The 23,058-nt window shown below is 48.8% G+C and overlaps 1 protein-coding gene across 21 annotated transcripts in view; it reads left to right on the top strand.

Moving 5' to 3' along the window:
* The first annotated feature begins 200 nt into the window (after positions 1-200).
* Positions 201-23,058, top strand: part of KCNMA1 (potassium calcium-activated channel subfamily M alpha 1) — a 721,733-nt gene continuing 698,875 nt past the window's right edge. For 10 of the 21 annotated variants that reach the window (XM_078077535.1, XM_078077536.1, XM_078077537.1 and 7 more), the window contains exon 1: positions 203-756. In XM_078077535.1, coding sequence (XP_077933661.1) covers positions 370-756 — 387 coding nt within the window. In that variant the 5' untranslated portion in view covers positions 203-369. Of the gene's footprint in view, positions 757-23,058 lie in introns of all 21 variants that reach the window. The other 11 variants (XM_078077526.1, XM_078077527.1, XM_078077531.1 and 8 more) reach the window with 4 other exon arrangements.

The raw sequence follows: 23,058 nt of genomic DNA on the forward strand, positions 1-23,058 counted from the left end.
GCGGCGCGGACCCCGGGCGCGGGCGGCCCGCGGCGCTCCCTCGCTCTCGGCGCTGGGGGCCGGCGCAGCCCCGGGCGAGCGGGGCGCAGGCCGGGGCGGGGAGCAGCCCGCGCGCTCCATCCCCTCCCCCCCCCGGGCGGGCGGCCGGGGGGAGGGCGGGCGGCGGCGGCCCGCCGTATATATCTCGGCGCACCCCGCCAGGTCGCGCACAGCGCCCCGAGCCCAGGCGCCTCCCCGCCCCCTCCCCGCGCTCCGCGGCGGCGGCGGCGGCAGCAGTAGCAGCAATATGGCTGTTGATGGGTGTTCGGGGTGGCGCTGGCGGCGGGAGGAGCTCCCCCGAGCCCCTGCGCCGGCTGCCCGTTGCTAGCTATGGCAAATGGTGGCGGCGGCGGCGGCGGCAGCAGCAGCAGCGGCGGCGGCGGCGGCGGCGGCGGAGGCAGCAGTCTTAGAATGAGTAGCAATATCCACGCGAACCATCTCAGCCTAGACGCGTCCTCCTCCTCCTCCTCCTCTTCCTCCTCCTCTTCTTCCTCCTCCTCCTCTTCCTCCTCGTCCTCGGTCCACGAGCCCAAGATGGATGCGCTCATCATCCCGATGACCATGGAGGTGCCGTGCGACAGCCGGGGCCAGCGCATGTGGTGGGCTTTCCTGGCCTCCTCCATGGTGACTTTCTTCGGGGGCCTCTTCATCATCTTGCTCTGGCGGACGCTCAAGTACCTGTGGACCGTTTGCTGCCACTGCGGGGGCAAGACGAAGGTAACGCGCGCCCCGGGCGCCCGCCCCCTGCGCCAGCCCACCTCCTCGCTCCTCGCCGCGCCGGGCCGCCCTCCATCCCTGCCTGCCTTCCCCGCGCCGCCTGCCCTTCCCTCCGCTCTCCCCGCGCCCCGCTTGGCGCGGCGGGCGGCGCGCCGGGGCTGAGGAGTTGCCCCCGACCGGTGCGCTCCGGGACGCGGACGCCCAGTCCCGTCCCCTTGTTTATGGTGGGGTCGCCGGCGGCTGCGGTTGGGGCCGGGCAGGGGGACGCGCGCCGCTCGGGGGCCGGGGTGCGGGGTAGGGAGAGCGGAGCACGCGGGGCCCGAGGCCGCGGGGGGCCTCCGGGTGCGTGTGCCGCCCGCCTCGCCCGCCGCGGCCGGGCTCCTGGTGGTGGGAGACCGGGAGCACGTCGGCCCGCACTCCAGAAACCTGTTGGGGAGCCGAGTTCGCGGAGTCGGACGGCAGGGGAAACCCTTTGGGCAGGGGAGAAAATCTTTTGCACTGGGGAATCCCGGGGGAGGAACCTGGCCAGAGGAAGTGGGGGGGGGACCTCGGGGACAGCGAGGGAAAGTTGGGGAGATGCATCCCAGTTTTGGAGGCAACCTACGGAGGCTGCCACTTTAGGAATGTGGCGAGGTCGCACATTTGATGTCACCTTCCTCCCCATCCCTTAGATATTCTCGTGGAACATACCCCCACCCCAGGTTCTTCAGCCTCTGTATTCTCGCCCCCACGCCACCCTCCTTAGGTCCCCGGAAATTCCGCCAGCAGCGGGGAGCTGGAGCAAGGAGGTCCGCGCGAGAGCCTCCGAGGCCGCGGTTTCGCGCGGAGCCTCCTCCCCGGCGCTTTTGAGGTGGCTGGATGTCGGCTTAAAGCTATTCCTGGCGCAGAGACGCCCACCAGCGCCGAGGCTCACTACACCTTAAGTATGGTTGCTAGGCTGACTGCCTGGTCTGTCGCCCTGTCCCTAGAGATGTCCTCTTCCCCCTCCTCCCCCCACTGGCTGAAGGTGAAGGGCTGGGGCAGTTTTTCACAGAAAACTGCAAGATAAAAAAGAACTGGAAAAAAGGGACGGAGCTGCATTGTGTTTGAGTAATTCCCATCCTAGGGGACTTCGCAGCGCCAACATTTTCCGAGGGAGGGGAGATCAAAGGGAATAGGGGAACGGCCCAGGGTAGAGGCAGATCTTGGGATGTTCACACCTTTTTCTAGTAAAGTTAATCCCAGGACCCCTCAAACTTCCACAGGGCTCCACAACTTGTAGCAGCCTCCTTAGTTGCTGTGGGAAGTAGGGAAGCCAGGGGCTGTTGGTGAAGCACAAGGGTGAACCCAGGCTCTCTCTCCTGATCATTAATTATACACCGCGCTGGGTGCTGGAGCTCAGCTGTGTTTTGTGGCAGCACATTTGTGTTTTGGAAAATACTGGTGTGTTGGAAATAAGGGAGAAAAATAAAAGCCATCTCTCTGTCCTCCTCCTCCCATTTCTCCTGAGGCTTCCAGATGTTGACCAGCCAGCTTTGGCGTTACCTCCTCTGCCATAGAGGTTTCACCTTACTTGTCCAGGTGGGAAACCTCCCACGTTCCAGAGAAGCAAACAGGTTAAGCAAAGTCAGAACCATGAGACCCCGAGACCATGCTTCTCACCTTAGCCTTCCTCTTAACCGCTTGTTCATAGAGCCTTCTTGATCACACGTTCACTCCTCTCCTCCTCCTCCCATCTTGAGTCCTGGCGTTTTGTTTGTGTTTTTCCTTTACTGAGAGTCTGTGTCTGCCCTTAGGGGAGGGATAGCTCCTGGTCGTGGGCATCTAAAATGTTCAAAACCACTGAGTGGTTTGGGTGCAGTTTTTAACAGCCTCCTCATCCTTAAGGCATTGGGCATTCTTGATCATAACGAAAACTTTTCAGTGAGTCAAAATAAGTTGTGGTGTTTTTGTGATCGTAGGGTTTTAAACACAGCTTCCACGTCCCTTTACCCTAGGGGTCCACAGATGTCACTGCAGTCCCCGTGATGAAATGCTAATTGGATTGTTCACATAATCTCTTTCATAAAATGATGACCAAGCATAACTTCTGTCAGTCTTCTCAAGAAAAGAGGTTTTTGGCAATGATCATTAGAAAAAATTATCCCTGTCTATTAGGCTGTATTTTGTAGCTGTGAGACCAACTGAGCTGACCTTACTGGAAATTTCTACAAAAAATCAACCTGGGACGAGAGATGCTTGCAATTGGTTGGGAGCTTATGAGGCCAATGGAGGACGAGGTCAGGTCCCTTTTGATACCATTAGAGTAGACTTTAAAACATGCCCAGAATCTCTTAATAACTACCCCTTGATTTGCTCACTTGAACCATGTGTAGCCAGCTCATTAATAGTAACTTAGACCTTTTCTGAGCTTTTCTTTCTACCCCCGAGGTCTGTATTTTTACTGCCATCATGGTTTTTTGTCCTTCATTCTTTTTACTTTCCAAGTGTTTGGTAGTTGTCGAGGTGCCATATGGAAGAATGCATTTGTCCTAAGTTTGGAATAATGATTTTAGTGCTAGGCTTCCCAAGCAAACTGAGGCTGCTTTTGCACAGAATTCTGTCAGCCCTCAGATGTCCTCACCCTCAGCCTCATTCAGTCCCAAGATGGTTTGAACAGGAGCTGGGGTCTCGTGGAGGGTTGGTTTCTAGCTTCTGAAATTCCATGGGAGGTAAGTTTCCGCAGGGTGTCCCGACATCACAAGTATTTGGCCTCTGGGACGGCACCATCTTTTTTGATCAAAGGAAGCTGGGACTATGGGTGTTCCTCATGGGGCCTCGCATCATTAGCACCTTTGGCCTCTGAATCTCAAGTGGTGAGTGACTTTACTGTTTTGAAAAGAATGGAATGTGGACTTTTTTGGGAATTGAGAGAACTAATCACATTTCCCCTGGCTGGGAACTTGGGCACAATCATCCAGTACTGTGTTCTTTGCTGTACTTTATCACATTATTGTTTTTCTCTGCTGGGTTTCATCAGAGCTCTGTGTTCACGAGGCTGTGACGTTTTGAGGTCCAATCCAGTTGTAGACTGTAGTGAACAGTGAGCAGCTCAGGCAGCCTGGATCAGGCCATGACCTTGAAGAAGTCATTTAACATCTCTGGGCTCTTTTTCCTTGTGTTTAAAATGTGGAGATTGAATTCTGTGACTTCTGATGCCCCTTCCTGCTCTGTGATTCAGTGTCAGTGGTTGGAAGGAGTTGAGAAACTATGGGGAAAGTTTCTAGCTCAGAATGTGTTTTGCAGTTTTCTGGCAAATTCTTTAGGAATTCAGCCTTGGAGTGCTTCTGTGTCTTTATTCCTGCCTTCTCCTCTTCCAGCACACAGTCTCCTTCTCTTCAGATTAGTCTGGGGAAACTGAGGCCAGCTTTCTGAGGGAGCTGTGGCTTGCTGGGGGACCTGAATGTGGCCAGGCATAGGCTCAAGCCTGCTCTCAGTTTGAGCTATCCACCCTGTAGAAGTTTGGGCTTGATCAAGCCCGGTCTGCATGTAATGAATTATTGTCTCCATGGCTGTGTCTGAGAAAACAACACGTTTTCTCTGTCAGGTTCGTGACTAATATAAATATCAGATCCCGTTATGGCTTGGTAATTACCCAGGGTCTGGCCCGACGCATCCAATCAGGGCTGGAGCTCCAGTGCCTCAGAATTTTTGATTCCAGATTGGCCCTGCTGTCTCATCTCATCTTGGGGATTGCCTGCACTGGACGACCTTCAGCTAATTCTCTCTGATCAGATCACTTAGGGTGGCCTTGGAGAAGCTCTCAGGTCCCAGTCACAGGGGAGTTCCAACAGACCTTCCCTCGAGCAGAGGGCGTTTGCTTCCCATTACCTGGCTCTCTTCATGGAAATGCACACTTTATAGTAGAGACTCGGCAGTCAGACCCGAGTGCAAATCCTTGATCGCACACTTATTTGCAGGGCATCTTTGGCTGGCAGCCATGTCAAGCCTTGATTTCTTCATCTGTAAAAGGAGCATAATGAGGCTTACTTTGTAGGATGCTTATGAGGAGTAGCAATAATGGGTATATAGTACCCAGCAAATGCCTGGCACTAAGCAGGCTTCCTGTAAATAGCTCCACAAAGTGGTGAATTTGTTTTCTCCTCGATTCCTTGAACGTTTTTGGCCCCAGAGGGGCACAGACTACAACAAGTAGAACTTTTTTGAGCCAAAAGGAACCTCTAGACTCTGAAGTCTCCTGTCCTTGGGTCCAACCACCACTTAGGGTCAGACTGAGATTTGGGTTCATGGCTCTTGGCTGTTGCAGGGCTGGAGGATTGGGGTAGGGGCAGCCAGGGAAGGCTCTGTGTTTTGACGGTTGCTCTTTGGATGGTGGGGACGTTGGTGGACTAGTGTTGACTAGTGTTGACACCGTCTGGCTCCAGGAGCGGTAGACCGAGAGGATGCGAACAGTTTGGTAGGAGGGCAGGGTCCGGCCAGCGTCATACCTTTGAGTAGGGACCACGTCCATCCCTGTTACCCCAGTCCAGAGCTCACAGACCTGGTCCCCTGATGATGTCACAGTTTCCTGGCCAGGGTTCTCTGTACCAGCACCAGCTCTCCTCAGAGCGGTGTTTCCCAAAGTGTGTTCTGTGGAGCACTTGCCCTTACCTTGTGGAAAACGTTGTGAATCAATGGCACTCCTGAGCGCCCCCTTGGAGAGTCACATCCCAGGCTTGGGGACGTCCTGTAGTAGAGAAATGGGTGAAACTGCGCTTACCTGAGCTCCCGTTGAGCGGACTTGCTTAGCTGTCAAGCCTGCTGTGCCGTACCCAAGAGTCAGCCTGTGACCTTGGGCAAGGACTTGGCTGCTTCGTGCCTCAGTTTCCTCATCTGCAAATTGCGGGTTGTCCTAGAGCACAGCCCTGTGGGGTAGCTACTCTCTCTAGCCCTATTTATAGACTTTCCTAAGAGGACGCTGGTGCCCTAAAGCCTTGGGCTGACTCTGTATCCAGGTGTGCTGGGGACTTACCCAAACATGCATCATTAGGATGGGAAGAGCTGCCCTATCATTTGGCATGGGGCAGAGGGAATTCCAAGGGTAAGGCCAAGTGGGCCCCCTGTTTGCCTTGCTACTGTCCTCCTCCCTGGGTGGGGACATTCATTGGGTGCCTGGTAGTGGGGAGTAAGTGCTTGCTTTGGGTCTCTCTCTCTAGTCTCACCAGGGCAAGAGAAGGGTGCTGCTGAAACAGTCAGGCTGGCCCTGGGGTGCGGTGGCAGGACCTCTTGCCCAAAGTGGGCAGCGGGGGTGTCCCAGCTCATGGTGGCAGTGGCCGTGCTAACCTGTGAATCCCAGCAGCCAGCACCACCTTCTCGGGCCTTCAGAGCGGTGGAGCCCCTGGAGGGCCGCCTCTGTGGCTCCCCTTGGGGGGGGAGGGCTGTGTTTATGCAGTGACGTTGCAGCTCCTGGGCCCTGCCGGGAATCCTGCCCTTCGTGGACACGTGTCTAGGGGTCAGGCAAGGTCAGACCTCCTGCAGGACCTCTGAAATTCCACAGCCTTTCTGCGCCCGGCAGGGAGCAGACCGAAAGTGCCTCCTTTTTTGAAATGCTTCTCTTGAGTGGGTGGAATCCTGGCCCTGGGCACACAGGGAAGGAATCTCAGCCTCAGAGGCAGGGGCTTCCTAGCATTCTGGGTAGGAGTCTCAAGGAGTGTTCAGTTGGGATATCAGAGCTCTTCTTCCGAGGGCTGGAGAGAACATCTGTTGATCTGGTCGGGGGGGGGGGGGGGGGGGGGCTCTCACACCTTAATATGCATATGAATCACCTGGGGAGCATTAAAATGCAGCTTGTGGCCCGGAAGGCCCAGGGTCAGCCCTGAGGTCCTGCGCATCTGACCGGACAGGGGCGGGTGTGCTTCTGCTGTGCAGACCACACTTTGAGGAGCAAGGATCTGGGCCACTCCTCAGCCTCCAGTCAGTGCCTCCCGGAAAAAAAAAAAAGCCTATGTTTGACTATGGAAATTCCCAGCTCTAGAGCAGCAGGGGAGGGGTGGGATGAGGAAGATTCACTGTTGCCAGGACAGCCAGGTGGAGAAGACTCGGCTCAGGCCCCTCCGCGATGCTGTGGTTCAGTCTGGGCCCTTCCTGCTACGGCCAACCGTTCGGGTACCTGCTCCCAAGGAACCCACAAGCACTGTTGGTTTGGGGCTGGGTTGTGGCGGCCAGAGCCGCGTTCTGTGGATGCACAGGGTGTGGTGTGTGTGTTGCTGGCCCATCAACCTGCGGGCTCTCCCTCTCGCCAGTCGGTCACACTGCAAGGGGTGAGGCTTCCCGAAGTCCAGGATGGCAACTCAGCCAAACCACCTTCTTGCAAAATTAAAGGCTCGTGGTGTCGCCCGGGCTGCACTCTGGTGATGCGCCAGGAAGCCAGTTGCTGGCCACTCCCTCCGGGGTGTTTGAAGTCAGGGGGCAGCAAAACTGCCAGCCTGATTTTCCGCAGGGACCTGGGAACTTAAAAGGATTGGCCTCAAGACAGATCCTGAGTGTGGGGGAGACGGGGGTGGGGGGGTGGGGGCTGTGCTGTGCCCCCTCCAGCTGTTCTTCTCAAGGATTCTGGCAGGTGAAATGGAAAGTAGCTCCTTTTGTCACCTTAGCCCGGTTGTTTGCAGCTCCTATTCTCAGGGACTTTTTCCTTGAGGTGTGCTGTTCATGTCGTTCCACTGTCAAAGAGTAGAAGCTGGAGTAAACTCTCAGCCAAAAGCATCTTCAGCAGCCAGAATGAAGAAGGGCTTAGCACAATGTTCAGCACAGAATAGGTCCTCAGATTAATGTATGGTTACGATTGTTGTTGTTGATTTTGCTTTTATGACCTGGTAAGTACATACGTACTATGTGTCCGAAACCGAGCTGGTGCTAGGGGAAAAATAAGACCCAGTTGTGACTTACCAGCTATGTTCTCATGGGGTGTGCTCATGTCTGGTCTCTGAGTTGCCTGCAAACGCCCCGAGGGCAGGAACTGAGTCCTCTAAACACAAGCACACATATATGTTGGGAAGGCCCTTTCCACGCTGGTTAGCTGGGGGCCGGGTGGGAGTGTAGTAGGTGCAAATACATTTTGCTGCTTTTTCTGGGTAATTCGTTAGAAGCTACAGAGTAAGTCTGGGTGAAAGGGAGGGGCTTGATTTGGTGACATGATGGTGTTTGAGTCATTCCTGGGTTTCAGTTATTTGTGCCACCCAGGTCTCTCTTGACCGGTGGCTAGCAAGGATTTAGTTCATGGTGAGCAGCTGTTTGTGAGCTGGATTAGTCAGGCAGGGGATGGAAGGGCAGCTTCAGAATAATGGAAGATGGAATTTGCTTTGTTTTCAGCATTATTTGGTGATTGTCTTTGTCTAATTGCCAGTTTGGAAATGTAATTGACACTCCAGGTCCAGAATGGATATACTTAACATCCTCATCTCCCTGTAAGATCTCATTACCTGTATGACTAATGCTTTTTTACATGGCCAAACATGAAATTATTTAAGACATCTCATTCACTTTGTATTCCTTGCTGTTTCATTGGCCTCCCTACCTGGTTTTCTGAGGGCTCCAGATCTGGTTTACTCTGGGCATTTCAAAGGTAATTAGCCGAAATGCCTATATTCCTCTCTTCTCTCCTTCCTGCTGCTCTTCCTTCCTTCCTTCCCTTCTTCCATAGTGATTCCTGCCAAGTCTGGGAGCAGAGACTGAAGTTGGCTGGTTAGTGGACAGCAACAGGGACTTGATCTCGCTAATTTAGAAGCACATGGCATTACAAAGTCATAGAGGTGGAAGGGAAACTTAGGGCCTGGGTCCTACTTTCTCCCCAGTGCCAGGGCTGGGAGCCCTGTGCTCCGTCATCATTGGGGATGGGGGTGCTTATGATCTTCTGAGGCTGCTGTTCCCCAGAGGGCAACCCACTTTGGAATGAATGGAAAGATCCTTCTCCTTGCACTAACCTGTCTTGCTTCTGGTCTGTTTCCATGACACACAGAACAAATCTTGGTAGATAATAGATTTCAGGTTCTAAATCCAGCCCAGGAAGGCTCAGAGTTGGGTGGTGGTTAATGTCAGCAATATTGTTGGGGGGTAGAATGCCCATAGTTCTATCCCCTCTCAAGCTACTTTCTTTTTCTCTTAATGACTTCCTGGTGTCCTTCCCCTGGGGTTGTAAGGTTTCTCCTTGTCCCATTCCCCAGAGTTTGGAAAGTGGCCCATTTTGGCTGTTGGTTCTGATAGTTTGCCCTCCAGGATGTGTCTGGTCTTGTTAGAAGCTGTGGGTGGAGGTTTTGGCTGTCCCTGGGCCATCAGGTTACCTCTTTGTCGATGACACATGCACTGTGTTCCAAAGTTTAGCTCCCTTCACAGTTTAGTGTTGGACTTGGCTGGGAGCAGATGTGATTCTGGGGCCATGCCAGGAACCCAGATGTAGAGTGCGATCCTTTGTTAAGACGCCTGAGTTGGACTCTGCTTTCTAGGTGTCGGCTGTTCCCGAAGGAGAGAGAGCAGATCTGGATCTGGAGCCTCTTTTTGCACCATTTAAGTAGAGCTGCTTCTTAGGATTGAGGGTACTTCCTCCCAGCCGCTCATCTTACCTCTTCTCTGGGCTTCCATATATTACGGTCGCCATTTCTCCTATTCTGTGGAACAGAAAGAAACCAGAAAAGAAAAGAGAACATGCAAGAGGAGAAGATGAGGGAGAGTAGGGGGTAGAGGGAGATGTTCACACAATGAAAAATAGAATTTCTCTTCTGGGAGTTAGAGGTTGGGTAAATATATAATTGGATGGATTTTGTTTTTAGTTCCTGCACCTTTGTCTTAATGAATAAGTCATGACAATGAGTAAGTGACCTCACCCCCAAGGAGTGAAGCGTTATGTAAAGAACAGTAGAAAGAATGATTTCACCTTTGGAAGATTTCAGCCCTTCCAGTGAGAAGTGTTGTCTAGCTAACTGATAGTATGGAGCCTGGGTGGCCTGTGGCCCAGACACCGGGAGTCACAGGCTCCGTGGGGATCTTCCTTGTGTGTCTATCATACAGGAGCAGAATCCTGCCCCTCTTGGGGAGCAGTTGCTGCATTAACTTGTTTTCCCTTTATGTGACTTTGGAGTATAGACCTTTTATGGCTCTGGAGGGGAAAAAGTGGGTATCCAGTGATAATCAAGTGGAGAACTCAGAGAAAGGGCTCTTAGGCTTGTGGGAAGGTTTGGAAGAAGCAGGGTTTATCCAGGTGCTGGGGATTTTCATGACCAACAGTGGCTGGCAACAGCTTCATATGCATTTTTTTTTCTTCTTTGTGCATCTGGGAGCACTTTTTATAAAGTGCTTCAAGAAAGTGCTCCCGGGAATTGTTTTAGCCACCTATGAATTATGGCCATTTCTCCTGTGAATTGTGTCAGCTACAGCTGATCAGGTGTAAGATTCTTGAAGGGTGTAGGAATGGTGTCTTTAGCTGAACACACAAGAGAAGTCAGTGGTTTGTTTCAGTCTTAAAAATGGCATCCTTTCCTTAAGCTCGTGCGCAACCCTATTTTCCTCGTAAGATTTCTTTTTTTTTTTTAATTGAGGTATAGCTGACATACAGTATCATATCAGTTTCAGGTGTACAGCGTAATAATTTGATATTTATATGTTGTGAAATGATCACCACAGTAAGTCTAGTTAATATCTGTTGCCATTTATAGATACAGAATTTTTTTCTTGTTATGAGGTCTTTTAAGATTTATTCTCTTAACAACTTTCAAATATGCAACACAGTTTTATCAATAATAGTTGCTTTGCTACACATTACATCCCCATGACTTATTGATTTTATAACAACAAGTTTGTATCTTTCTTTACCTATTTCGTACACCTTGAATTCCCAGCCTTTGGCAATCACCAATCTGTTCTCTTATCTTTGAAGTTTTTTTGTTTTTGCTTTTTTTCAACAGTGTGAATATATTTAAGACTCCTGAACTATACACTTAATATGGTTAAGATGGTAAGTTCTCTGCTATGCCTATTTTACCACAATAAAAAAAAAAAAAGGAAAAAAAATTCCTCCTGGAGATGACCCCCCATTATCTTTCACATGTAAGTGAGATCATATGGTATTTCTCTTTCTCTGTCTGACTTATTTTACTTTACTTAGCATAATGCCCTCAATACCATCCATGTTGTGGCAGATGGCAAGTTTCATTCTTTTTTATGGCTGAATAATACTCCATTGTCTGTCTGTCTGTGTATCTATCTATCAATCACATTTTCTTTATCCATTCCTCTATCAATGGACACTTAGGTTGTTTCCATATCATGCATATTGTAAGTAAAGCTGCAATGAACATGGGGGTGCATATATCTTTTTGAGTTAGTGTTTTTGTTTTCTTTGGATAATGCCCCGAAGTAGAATTGCTGCATCATATGGTAATTCTATTTTTAATTTTTTGAGGAATCTCCATATTGTTTTCTAGAGTAGCTGTACCAGTTTACATCCCTACCAACAGTGCACATGGGTTCCCTTTTTTTCACTTCCTGGCTATGTTATTTCTTGTCTTTTTGATAATAGCCATTCTAACAGGTGTGAAGTGGTAGCTCATTATTTATTTATTTATTATTTTTTATTTTTTAAAAGAATTTATTTATTTGGAGAGAAAGAGAGAGAGAAAGAATGAGTGGGGGGACGGGGGAGGGAGAAGCACACTTCTCGCTGAGCAGGGAGCTCTATGTGGGGCTCGATCCCAGGACCCTGAGGTCATGACCTGAGCAGAAGGCAGATGCTTAACTGACTGAGCCACCCAGGCACCCCTCATTGTAGTTTTGATTTGCATTTCCCTGATGACAAGTGATGTTGAGCATCTTTTCATGTATCTGTTGGCCATCTGGATGTCCTCTTTGGAGGAGTGTCCATTTTTTAAAAATCAGATTGTTTGCTTTTGTTTCTCCTTTGTTGTATAAGTTCTTTATGTATTTTGGATACTAACCCCTTATCAGATATATGATTTGCAAATATTTTCTCCCATTCAGCAGGTTGTCTTTTCATTTTGTTGATGTTTTCCTTTGTTGTACAAAGGTTTTTTTAGTTTGGCGTAGTTCCACTTGTCTATTTTTGCTTTTGTTGCCTTTGTTTTTAGTGTCAAATCCAATACATCGTGGCCAAGAATGATGTCAGTGAGCTTACCGCCTGTGTTTTCTTCTAGGAGTTTTATGGTTTTGGGTCTTACAGTCAAGTCTTTCATCCATCCATAAGATTTCTTTTTTAACTTCAGTGTTTTACACTTTTATCCTCAACATAGAGTAAGTGTACTCCTACACTTTTATCCTCAACATAGAGTAAGTGTATGGCACTTTTATCCTCAACATAGAGTAAGTGTACTCTATGTTCATTGTAGAAATGTACAGCAAGGCATTAGGGGGAAAAAAAGGACACCTTATACCCACTGGGATGGCTACTATTAAAAAACCAAACAAACCCAGAAAGTAACAAGTGTTGGCTAAGCTGTGAGGATTTGGAATCCTTGTGCACTGTTGATGGGAATATAAAATGATGCAGTCACTGTGGAAAAAAGTATGGTGGTTCCTCAAAAAAAAAAAAATTAAAAATTAAATTACCATATGATTCAGCAATTCTTCTTCTGGGTACAAATCCAAAAGAAGATATTTGCACACCCATGTTCATAGTAGCATTATTCATAAAAGCCAAAAAGTAGAAGCCGCCCAAATGTTCACTGACAGATGAATGAAAAAACGAAATGTACTATATACATGCAATGGAGTATTATAAAGCCTTATAAAGAAAGGAGATTCTAAAACGTGCTCCAACGTGGATGAACCTTGAGGATATTATGCTAAGTGAAATGGGCCAGACAAAAGGACAAAAACTGTATGATTCTACTTAAATGAAGTACCTAGAATAGTCAAATTCGTAAAGATAGAAGTGGAATTGTGGTTGCCAGGGCTTACAGGGAGGGGGAGATGGGGAGTTGTTTAATGGGTACAAAGTGTCATTTTTGCAAGATGGAAACATTCTGCACAACAGTGTGAATATACTTAATACTCCTGAACAATACACTTAATACGGTTAAGATGGTAAGTTCTCTGCTATGCCTATTTTACCACAATAAAAAAAAAAAAAAAGGAAAAAAAATTCCTTCAAGTCCTACCTCCTGGAGATGACCCCCCCATTATCTTTGGGCACATTTTCTTTCCAGACACATTCTTCACTGTGGTGCTCATGTTTGTCCTTGGGGCAGCTAGTAATTTTCCTCTAAGGGTTGGTAAATGGCAGTCCCATGAGAAGTACCCAACCTGACCTTGTTTGATTTAGGTGGTATCCACACTGAGAGCAGACAGAACAACCCTGCTTCTGCCTGAGGAGTCTGGTTTAATGGTGTCTATTCTTAGAGTAAAGTTAAAGGCTGCTGGAGTTTTGATTTTTGACATATGAGTGGCTCTCTTGTCTCAGGCAAGTCATTGTCCCCCGGCCTCAGTTTTCTTATATGTAACATGTTCTCTGACTCAGTGATTTCAATATATAGCCATTTCTTCAGATCCTAAAGTTATCATTTGTACCTGCTGAAGAACCCAAGAGCAAATCATTCAAGGCCAACGGGCAGCTCTGGTTCTATTATAAATCACAAGAGTGAAATCTGACTGATGTGTCCCCGGAACGTCAATACTGGCTTTGATGTGGTGGCATATTTAAAAATTACAATCTAAGGACATAGACCCTTTTGGAAATACCCTCAAACTTGTCATTAAAAAAAAAAAAAGTTCTCAGAAGTAGGTTTTTGTGACTCTGCTATTACTTCTAAGGAAATAGCCACATCATTGTTTAGGTTTCAGTTTTAATTTTTGGTGTGGAGGCAAGGTTGAAGAGGTCTTAGATTATAGACTGTAAGTGGTGCACTGTGATATGCTGGCTTTGGGGAGGTTGGGCATAAAAAGAAACCTCTCATTAAAGAGAAGGTCGTGCAAATCAACCTCCTTTGATGCTTTTCTTTGACTTGCCCCAGAAGGCAACCCTGGAGTGAGAATGTTCATCTTGGCTCTGTTCCTGGAGCATTCCAGCCTCCAGAAGCCAGGATGGGCTGATCAGAGCTTCTGTGGCAAAGGAACGAGCGAGTGTCTGAAGGGACGATCCCCACACATTCAATAACTTCTTTTTTTTTTTTTTTTTAAAGATTTTATTTATTTATTTGACAGAGAGAGACACAGCGAGAGAGGGAACACAGCAGTGGGAGTGGGAGAGGGAGAAGCAGGCTTCCCTCGGAGCAGGGAGCCCGATGTGGGGCTCGATCCCAGGACCCTGGGATCATGACCTGAGCCGAAGGCAGACGCTTAACGACTGAGCCACCCAGGCACCCCCCATTCAATAACTTCTGAAATAAAATCCCTCCACCCCCAAACTGTGAGCAGCTAGTACATCAGATTGGACTGAATAGTCTTAGGTTACATAACATCAATTAGATCATGCTACTGGGGGCCACGTGTTACATTTTAACTTGTCACGGACGCATTACACTAGCACTTCACAGATCTGCAGGGTTCCAGGTAGCTTTTGGGTATTATTGAGTGAATTGGCGATTGTGTAGGACTTGACGAAGCCCGGACAAAAATACTTCTTTAGATTTGTCTGTAGTGTCGTTATGCTCATATTAGGGGGTGCAGACGTCCTGCAAGTATTTCTTACAAAAATAAACTAAAAATTGAGACGGTAGTTATTGGATCTGCTGTACTGAATGGTTGATTTATAGCCATGAACCAGATATGACAGAGATTTTTAAAACTCTGGGTATCTTTTCATTTTCTGGTGACAGGCAGTACAAGCACTATATTTTTAATTGGTCCCTTCTTTAAGTCAGGAGCTGAAATGTTATCATGCAAATCTCTCCTGAGTTGCATGGAAATTAATAAAATCACAAAGATTTCTATTTGTACTCTGTGAACACAGACGGTAATGAAGCTGAAACAGCGATCTCCAGGGGATGATGCTATTTAAATGCGAGGCAAGGCTTCCAAAGGATTCTAATGGTGAAAAAAGAAACCAGCAAGTGAGCGGTCCGTTCTTTCCTCCCTACCTCACCTACGCTCCTCTGCACTTCCTGACCTCAGGAAGAATTAAGTTAAAACAAAGACCTCTACTCTCTAATACATCCTATCTGTCACCTGTTGTAGCCAACAGCAGTGGACTCTCAGACAGTCTCTCTGGGCCATTTGTTCCTCCTCTTCAGGCATGCCATGGATCCCTTACTGGTGCTTTTGTTTTGGTAAGTCTATGTGTACTGGGATAACTGACTTCTTAGGGAAAAAAATAACAAACTTTTTTTTTTTAGAGTAGTTATTATGCATCAAGCACTGTTTTAATAAGCTCCTTATGTTTATTATGTTATCTAACCTTCAAAACAGTCCTATGGAGTAACCATGTTTATAATCCCCATTTTATAGATCAGAATACTGAGGCTCAGAGAACATCTATATCTGTATATCTATAACATTTTGGATGACAGACTTTGCGTGCTTACTGTGTGTCTAGTGATTTCTAAGCTCTTTACATGTATTATCTTATTTAATCCTCACAACAACCCAGTGGAATAGGCGGTACTTTACAGATTAAGAAACTGAGGCATGGAGAGGTTGAGTACCTTGCCCAGGGTCCCACACGTGAGGGGCAGAGCCAGGTTTGAGTCCAGGAAGGCGGGCTGTGGAGCCTGTGGGTCTCATCCTGGCCCTGTGCACCTACAGGTTTAGCTCCTGTAGTGGTAGGTTGGCTCTGCTCAGTTCATCCGTGCCAAAGAGTGAGGGAAAACATGTAGGCATAGGTAGGACTGAAAAGAAGAGCTGGTGTGTGGAGACTCATGCATCATCCCTAAATGAGGTGTGAGGTCCCTTAGAAAATTCAGAGAATTCTATACTATGAGGATAGAAATGAATCTTAAAGGTTATTTAGTCCTTTTAATCTCTCTAAGTCTTGCTTTTCCTTGCTGGAACATGGGATCATCACCCTTTCTCTACTTGATTGGCAGGTGTGCTGTGTGCAGTTGTACAGGTTGCTCACTGCACAACTCTAGGGCTGCTCTGAGATTCAGATCAGATAATAAATACATAATTAGACTTTATGAACTTTGGCACATGTGCCATATCTCCCTGTTGGTGGGTATTTGGAGGCACAGAATAAATATGGGGCATTTTTCTGAGTATCAGTCTTCCTTGAAGTTTTGGATACAACCACTATTTTTTTTTTTTTTAAAGATTTTATTTATTTATTTGACAGAGAGAGAGATAGCGAGAGCAGGAACACAAGCAGGGGGAATGGGAGAGGGAGAAGCAGGCTTCCCGCCAAACAGGGAGCCCGATGTGGGACTCGATCCCAGGACCCTGGGATCATGACCTGAGCCGAAGGCAGACGCTTAACGACTGAGCCACCCAGGCGCCCTAACCACTATTTTTGATATTAACACATGCACAGGAGATATTAGGAGTAGGATGCAGAATTCAAGCATATTTTTAAAAACTTGAGGTGTGTATCGTATGTGTGTATTTTATTTGTGCATGCACCTGCAGGAGAGCATGAAGAGTGGAAAAGTTTGACACCCACCAGCAAACCCTTATCATTAAACTGTGAATGTAAGCATCCTGATGTGACATGATGCCTTATTATTCCCACATGCTATTTGCTCATATTTGAAACTCTGAAACCGTGTTATTAAAAGAATGGGAATTCTGTGAAAAACATCTAACTATATCTGAATTCCCCAATCTGTTATAAATAAAGTACATTTCAGATGTCGGTGGGGCAGAGAATTTAATCTGTGCACTCAGAAGAGGGTAGGGCTAACTCATTCAGTGGTTATGAATCTTCCCTTGCCTTAGAAAGATTGATTCCTTGCCACTCTCCACCTCCACAGCCTGGAAATACATTATTGTATCACAATATGGATTTCTTTCTAGACCATTGGGTATTGTGGCCTTGCATTTGCCAGACCCCGTGCATGGAATATTTGGGAGACGAAGTGGTCAGTCTGTGAGTCTTTATTAGCACGGCTGTCCTTTTCCCAAGGATATGGAGTTGTGTAAAGCATTGTTTCCTTCTGGGCAATGCCAGTAGCCACACTGCCTGCTTCCAGGGGGCACCATTCACATCATAGTCATGACCGATGCCCCTGGAATTGTGCAGTGTACACCCCACACGTCCACACAGGTGGCTTTTCTAGGTGTCTAGCTTGGTTGTATACACTTACATAAGAAATTAAAAACAGTGCAAGGCCCTTAATTCTTAATGGCCAAACAAGTAAGAGAAACATCAAGAACCTAAGGTCCGGAAAAGGTGGAGAACACTGAGAATTGGTCAGAAAGGGGGTGGCCAGACAGACCACTGGGGATGTGGGGGTGTGAAGGTGGACCCAGCCTTCCCATCCCTTGGCCCAGCTCCGGGACAGGCTGTTTCCGTGACTTCTGACTACTGGACAGCTCCCGACGTGATGGAGGAGGGCTCCCAGGCCCCCTCACTTGTTCTCAGCACAAGCCTTGGAGAAGGGCGAATGCTTGGGGGCCAGCCTGTGTGTGCCCCTAGGGCCCGTGCATGAAGAATAACAGGATCCAGAGGATTTGGCAAGGGCCTCTCCATTGCCAGCTGGGTTATTTTTAGCTCCGTCCCCCGGCCCCTGCTGTCCCCAGGTGTTCGTCAGCAGAGCATCCTGCACCTCTATGGAAAATGGCAGTCGGAGCCCAGGCATGGCCGGCAGGCCGCAGCAGGCTCACTCCTGGGCCCGGCGGCCAGGCTGGATCTCGGGGGCTGGCAGGCTGCTGTGAGGGTGGTTGCATAACTGGCCTTTCTGCTGGTTGTGTTGCCTGCTGGTTCTGGGTGAGGAGGTCGAGCCAGAGTAAACAGGTCTACACTCCAGGGCCCCTCCCTGAGCCCTGGTGCAGGGGCCAGGCTCGTGGGGGTGGTGATGGGCTGGCAGAATCAGGAGCTGCTTTGGCACCACTGCTGGGCTGAGTGACATGCCTGTCCTGGGGAATGTGCAGGTGGCCTGGCCTGGCCTGTGGGTGGCCCAGATGTGGTAGAAGGCCAGGTGTGACCTCAGGGATGGCTCATTTCTTCCCTTTTAACTCTCCACTTTGCCTCCCCCATTCTTTGAGGCCTGGCTCACTTGCTGGGAGTGTCCCCTTCCTGGGAAGCCTTCTGCACTTGCCCGGCCTTGCTCGGTCCTCTGACACTCACCACTGTGTGTCCAGCCCATCCTGGGTGAGCCTCATGCCTCTGCTGCCCCTTGTGGGCAGGGCTGGTAGTTCTCCTTTTCTGACCTGTGCCTCCTCCCGGTGGTCCTGGAGAGTAGGCGGTGCATGTCTGCCAGTCAGTAATGGTGGGGTGGCTGGTCTTCAAAGAAGGCCGTTGACAAACCAAGCCTCCGGGTATTCATCCTCTTGGGTATTCCCCTGCTTTGAATCCAGCCTGTGACTTACTCATCACCAGTAGAATGAGGTGGGAATGACTCTAGGACTTCTGAGACTTAGGTCAGAAGAACCCTTGCAGCTTCTCTCTTGGTCTCCTGGAACACTGGCTTTTGAGAAACCAGCCATCATGTATAAGACGTCTGATTGTCCTGAGACCATGCTGTGAGAAGTCCCGGCCACAGGGACAGGCTTGGAGGCTGAGGTGCCACATGGGGTTGAGGGGTAAGGAGAGGGACTCTCCAAGGAGCAACAAGGCACCAGACGTGGTGGGAAGAATCCATCTTGGAAATGGGTCCTCCAACCCCAGCTGATACAATCACAGATGATCCAGCCAGCTCATCCCTTCCTGAATTCCTGTCTTAAAATTGATAAAATAAAATGTTTTAAACCACATTTTGAGATGATTTGTTATGCAGCAATAGATGACTAGAACAAATAGCTATCATGTAGGGCGGTCCTTCTACCAGATCCGGCTCCTAGCCCCTTCTCTGGGTTCCTCTCAGCCTCTCTTTTTTCCAACCCTCTGGAGCCAGCCACATAGGACTTCCTTCATGTCACAGATGATCTTCGCTCCACCTGGAATTCTCTTTCCTTGTCCTTCCTCTCCCGTTCCACTTAGCTGACTCCTTTATCCATTGATGTGTTGGTGAGTGTTTAATCTCTAGGAAAAAAGCCCCTATTTGTAGCATTTGTCAATTCCTACCGTGTAAATATGCCCACCATGGCTGGTTTCAAGATAGCAACATGGTGTCACAGAACACGGAGGCAGGTGCTGTTACCCACATTTTGCAGATGTGGAAACTGAAGCTCGGGGAGTTTTACTTTCCTAGGGAAGTCGTGGGTAGACCTGGATTCTAGTCTACACGGCCTCAAAGACCATGCTCTTTTCAGGGCACTACACTGTTCCCATGGAGAACCTATAGCTGACCATGAGCACAGGTTATATTGCTGCTGGGCTGTCTCGTTTCTTCTAGACTAGCGGTCCTTCCACTACTTCTCTTGAGTTGCTGCTGCTTGCTCTTCCTCATGGCTTACCATGCCTAACCAGTCACAGCTGCTGATTCTCTCTGCAACCGTATTATGGTATCTAGATTCTGTGGTGCACGCAGGGGTCATGGAAGCAGTGAGCCAACAGGGACCCGTGAGGCCATCTGGAGGCATGATTAATTACATGTATTAGTCAGGCTAGGCCAGCTATTGCAGCAAGCAACCCCAACACGTCAATGACTTAATACACTAGAAGTGTATGTATTGCTCATATAAAGTGCCATTAGTGGTGTGTGTGGGGTGGGATGGCGTGGGGACTTGTTCCACGCAGTCATTCGGGGACCTTGGCTCCTTCTACCCGTGGATGGACCTGCCATCTTCTAGGGGATTCTGACGGTCTCTGCTGAATCCTCGTCATCCATCTGACAGATGGGGAGTGAGAAATAAAGATCATGAGGGGTGGCTTTGTGGGAACAGTCCTGGAAGCCATTCACATCACTTCTACCCACCCAGTCCATTGACCAGAACTTAGTCACATAGTACCTTAACAGCAAGGGGTCCTGGGAAATGGAGCAGGGCAGCCAGGAGGAGTAGGAGATGGATTTGGAGAATACCCAGACTCCAGAAGGGGCTCCAGAGTGGCCATGCTGGGGGAAAACTGGGGTGAGGGCTTCCCCCGTCGATTACTACGACCCACTAATACCACTGGACGTTTACTGGGCGCTGCTAGGTGTCGCAAATGGTGTTAAGCACTCCACGTGCTTTATGTCACTTAATCCTCTCAAAAAGCCCATGTTGTAGGTATTACGACCCTTGTCCCATTTTATAGATGTGCAAACACTGAGCCTTGGAGTAGTTCTGGCACTTGGCCAAGGGGTGTCCGTTCATAAGTGGCAGGGCTCCATTCCAACCCAGGCTTTTCTGGCTCCAGAAAGCCTTCTTGTCACGGCCTTCAACTTGCAGGAGACCCTCCTTGTTAAACACTTGTTAAACACCAAGGGGCTACATTGCCCCATCTCTCTACATTCCGAAGAGGACAGAGAGATCAAAGGTGACTTGGCTGTCACCAGATGGGGTTGCCCCTCATTCTCCACCACGGTAAGGGGGTACACTGACAGCGGTTGCCTGTGCCCTGCCTTGTGACTGACCTGCAGCTGTCTTCCACTTCGAATATTACTTTGAGTGGCTCTTTGCCTGGACCATCAAGAGCATGACAGGGATGGAGGCAGAGGCTGGTTCCCAGGTCCCTCATCTTCCTCCCTGTAGTGAAGTGCTTCTCCCTTGGAAATGTCACTTCACTCTACTCCATTCCACCCCGTTCAGATTTCATGTTTAAGCAGAGTGAGTTCGAGTTCATTGCTGAGACAACGGGGGACCAAACGTGAAGAATAACATGAGTATAACGTGGTTGCTTTTCTAAAACCTGGCAGACCTGAACTTACATGTCCAGATGAGCATCCCTCATCCCACTTGGTTCAGTGTTGTCATCGAGAGCATGCCCTCGAGCCAGACGGCTTGGCCTCAAATCAGAGTTCTGCTACTTGGTGACTTTTAGACCTTTGGCAAGTTGCTTAACCTCTCTGTGCCTCAGTTTACTCACCTGGAAAGTGGGACTAATAATAGCAACGACTTCATGGATTTGTTGGGAGGATATAATATGTGTTAATTGCTCAGAGTAGCACCTGATACATAACAAGTGCTGTATAAGTATTGATTATGATTGTTATTTCACTTTGGTCCCCTTTGGGGACTGACTCTTCCTAAGATGGACCATGACAGTAGCTTAGGCGGTCACTCTGTTTTCCCTAACTCTCTACTCTAGTTTACCCAGTTTCCAGAGGGATGGCTGGCATGCCTGTCCCCCTGCTGGAATGTAGCATTCCTGAAGTCTGGGACTGTATGTCCATGTTTGCATCCATAGTGTTTGGGGCACTTGAGGTCCTCGGCAAAAGTTGCCTGAAATATTGTCCCCACGTTGAGAACTCCAAGACCGAAAACTTTTTATGTTTATCTCTGTTTCCTTAGCAACCTGCAACAGTGTCCAGCATCACAAGATGCTTTTTGACTAAATGCAAGAACGAAAGAACAAATGGTTTCATTCTTACTTGGAAAATGAGGGTCTGTCTTTGGGAACAGGTTTGTTGATAGCATCAGTGCATTCTTTTGAATGTTGCTGGGGTGATACCTCTCGGCATTTGAAAGCCACTGTGATTTTAGGAAACTGAGGTGGTTGGCAGGCAAGTATAATGAATAAGAGCGGAAGCCAGTGTGGGTAAAGTATTTCTGGTTCCCCACATGTGCAGTTAGGATGTATTGAATCTGAAAGTTCTGGGTGACATGTAAATGACCTCTGTAGGTGATTTCCAAAGAAAAGTTCCCCAAGTGCTTTTGAGTTCTGGCAGCATTGGAGTGGATATGTAATTCACCCCCCTACCCCCGCTCCCCACCACAGAGGGGCAGAATACTCATTTTGAATGTTAACTTTGGTCTCTCTTAAGTTTAGGCTTGTGAACTTTATAGCTTAGCCTTGGAGTAGGGACAAAGGCAGGCTTGAATCCCAGCTTCACTTTACACTAGTTCGGTGGCTTTGGACAATTTACTTAACCTTGCCAAGTTCACTTTCTTCATCAGTAAAATATGAATACTAAAAATATCTGCCACATAGAGTTTTTGTGCGGGTAAGATGAGGTGATCATTAGGAGCACTCGGCACCTCTTAGGTGCTCCATAGAGGGCTTCTGTCTGAGGAAGTTGTTTTAGCCCTCTCTCCTCCATCAAGAGCCACAGTGAGGATGCTGCTGAGGTAGGAGGAGGGGGTCACTTGAGGGAGCACGGTCACCAGGGGCCAGCAGTGAGTACCAAGATGGGTCCCTGGGGAGCTGGTGACTTTTCCTTTGGATATTACAGATGACGACAGAGCTTAGGGTAAAAGAAAAGAGGAGTCAGAAATACTCCCTTCCCTCTACCTCCACGTCACCCCCACCCCACCCACTGTAGGAAGGAGGGGGAAGGGAGGAGAGGGAGGGGAGGGAAAGGAAGAATTTTGGAGGACGAGAGACTTCACTTTAAAAGGGTCACTTTTGGGAGCGCCTCAGTTTGCTCACCTGGAAAATGAAGGTTGGAGGAGGTGATTCTCAGGGTCCCTTGTCCAACAATTCCCTGTGTTTTTGTAAGAGTTTTGATTTTGCTCCTAAGTGTTCTGCTCGGCACCGCCCACCTTCCACGTCGTCAGGCAGACGGAGACTAGAGCAGAGGGGACAAGAGGGATGGGAAGTGAGGGAGGGCCTGGAAAGTGCTTCTCCGAAAGGCTGAGGTCTACAAAGAGGCTTTTGAGTCTGGTGGGCCCATCTGTCTTCTGTCCTGGGTGGCTTTCCTGTCCTGTGAGTGCCTATAGGGGCCTAGGGAGCTGTAAATGGACCAGGGGACCTTTTGGGCTGGAAGGGCCAAGAAGAGGGCCTTCTTGAGCCTCTGCCTCCTCACCTGGGTAGGTTTCCTTCTTATTTGACAGGTTCCCCCGTTTAGGAATATGTGCTAGTCTGATACACCGAGGCAGGCGAGGTGTCTGTTTTAAGGTTTACATAACATCTGGTATTTGTCCTCAGACTTGTTCCTCTCCTGGGGATTATGTGTTCTGAGGCACAAAAACATCGTTCTGTACACTGAACTCCTCCAGGAAGACTTCCAGATCATCTTTCTTTCCCACCTGCCCCCTCCCCCCATTTCACGTTTATTCTGCCACAGTCACTCAGTTAAGCAAATATTTTCATCATCAGTAAGTTGTCCCATACTGGGCCAGGCTATGAAGAGGATCCCAGGGACGTTAGTCATGGTGGTGCTTCCCTGGGGGAGACCCTAGTTGAGTTGGGACCGAGCGAGGGACAGACATGGGTGCTCTTTCCTGTTT

This window comes from Halichoerus grypus, chromosome 7 (genome assembly GCF_964656455.1).
Source record: "Halichoerus grypus chromosome 7, mHalGry1.hap1.1, whole genome shotgun sequence".
NCBI classification, from domain to species: domain Eukaryota; kingdom Metazoa; phylum Chordata; class Mammalia; order Carnivora; family Phocidae; genus Halichoerus; species Halichoerus grypus.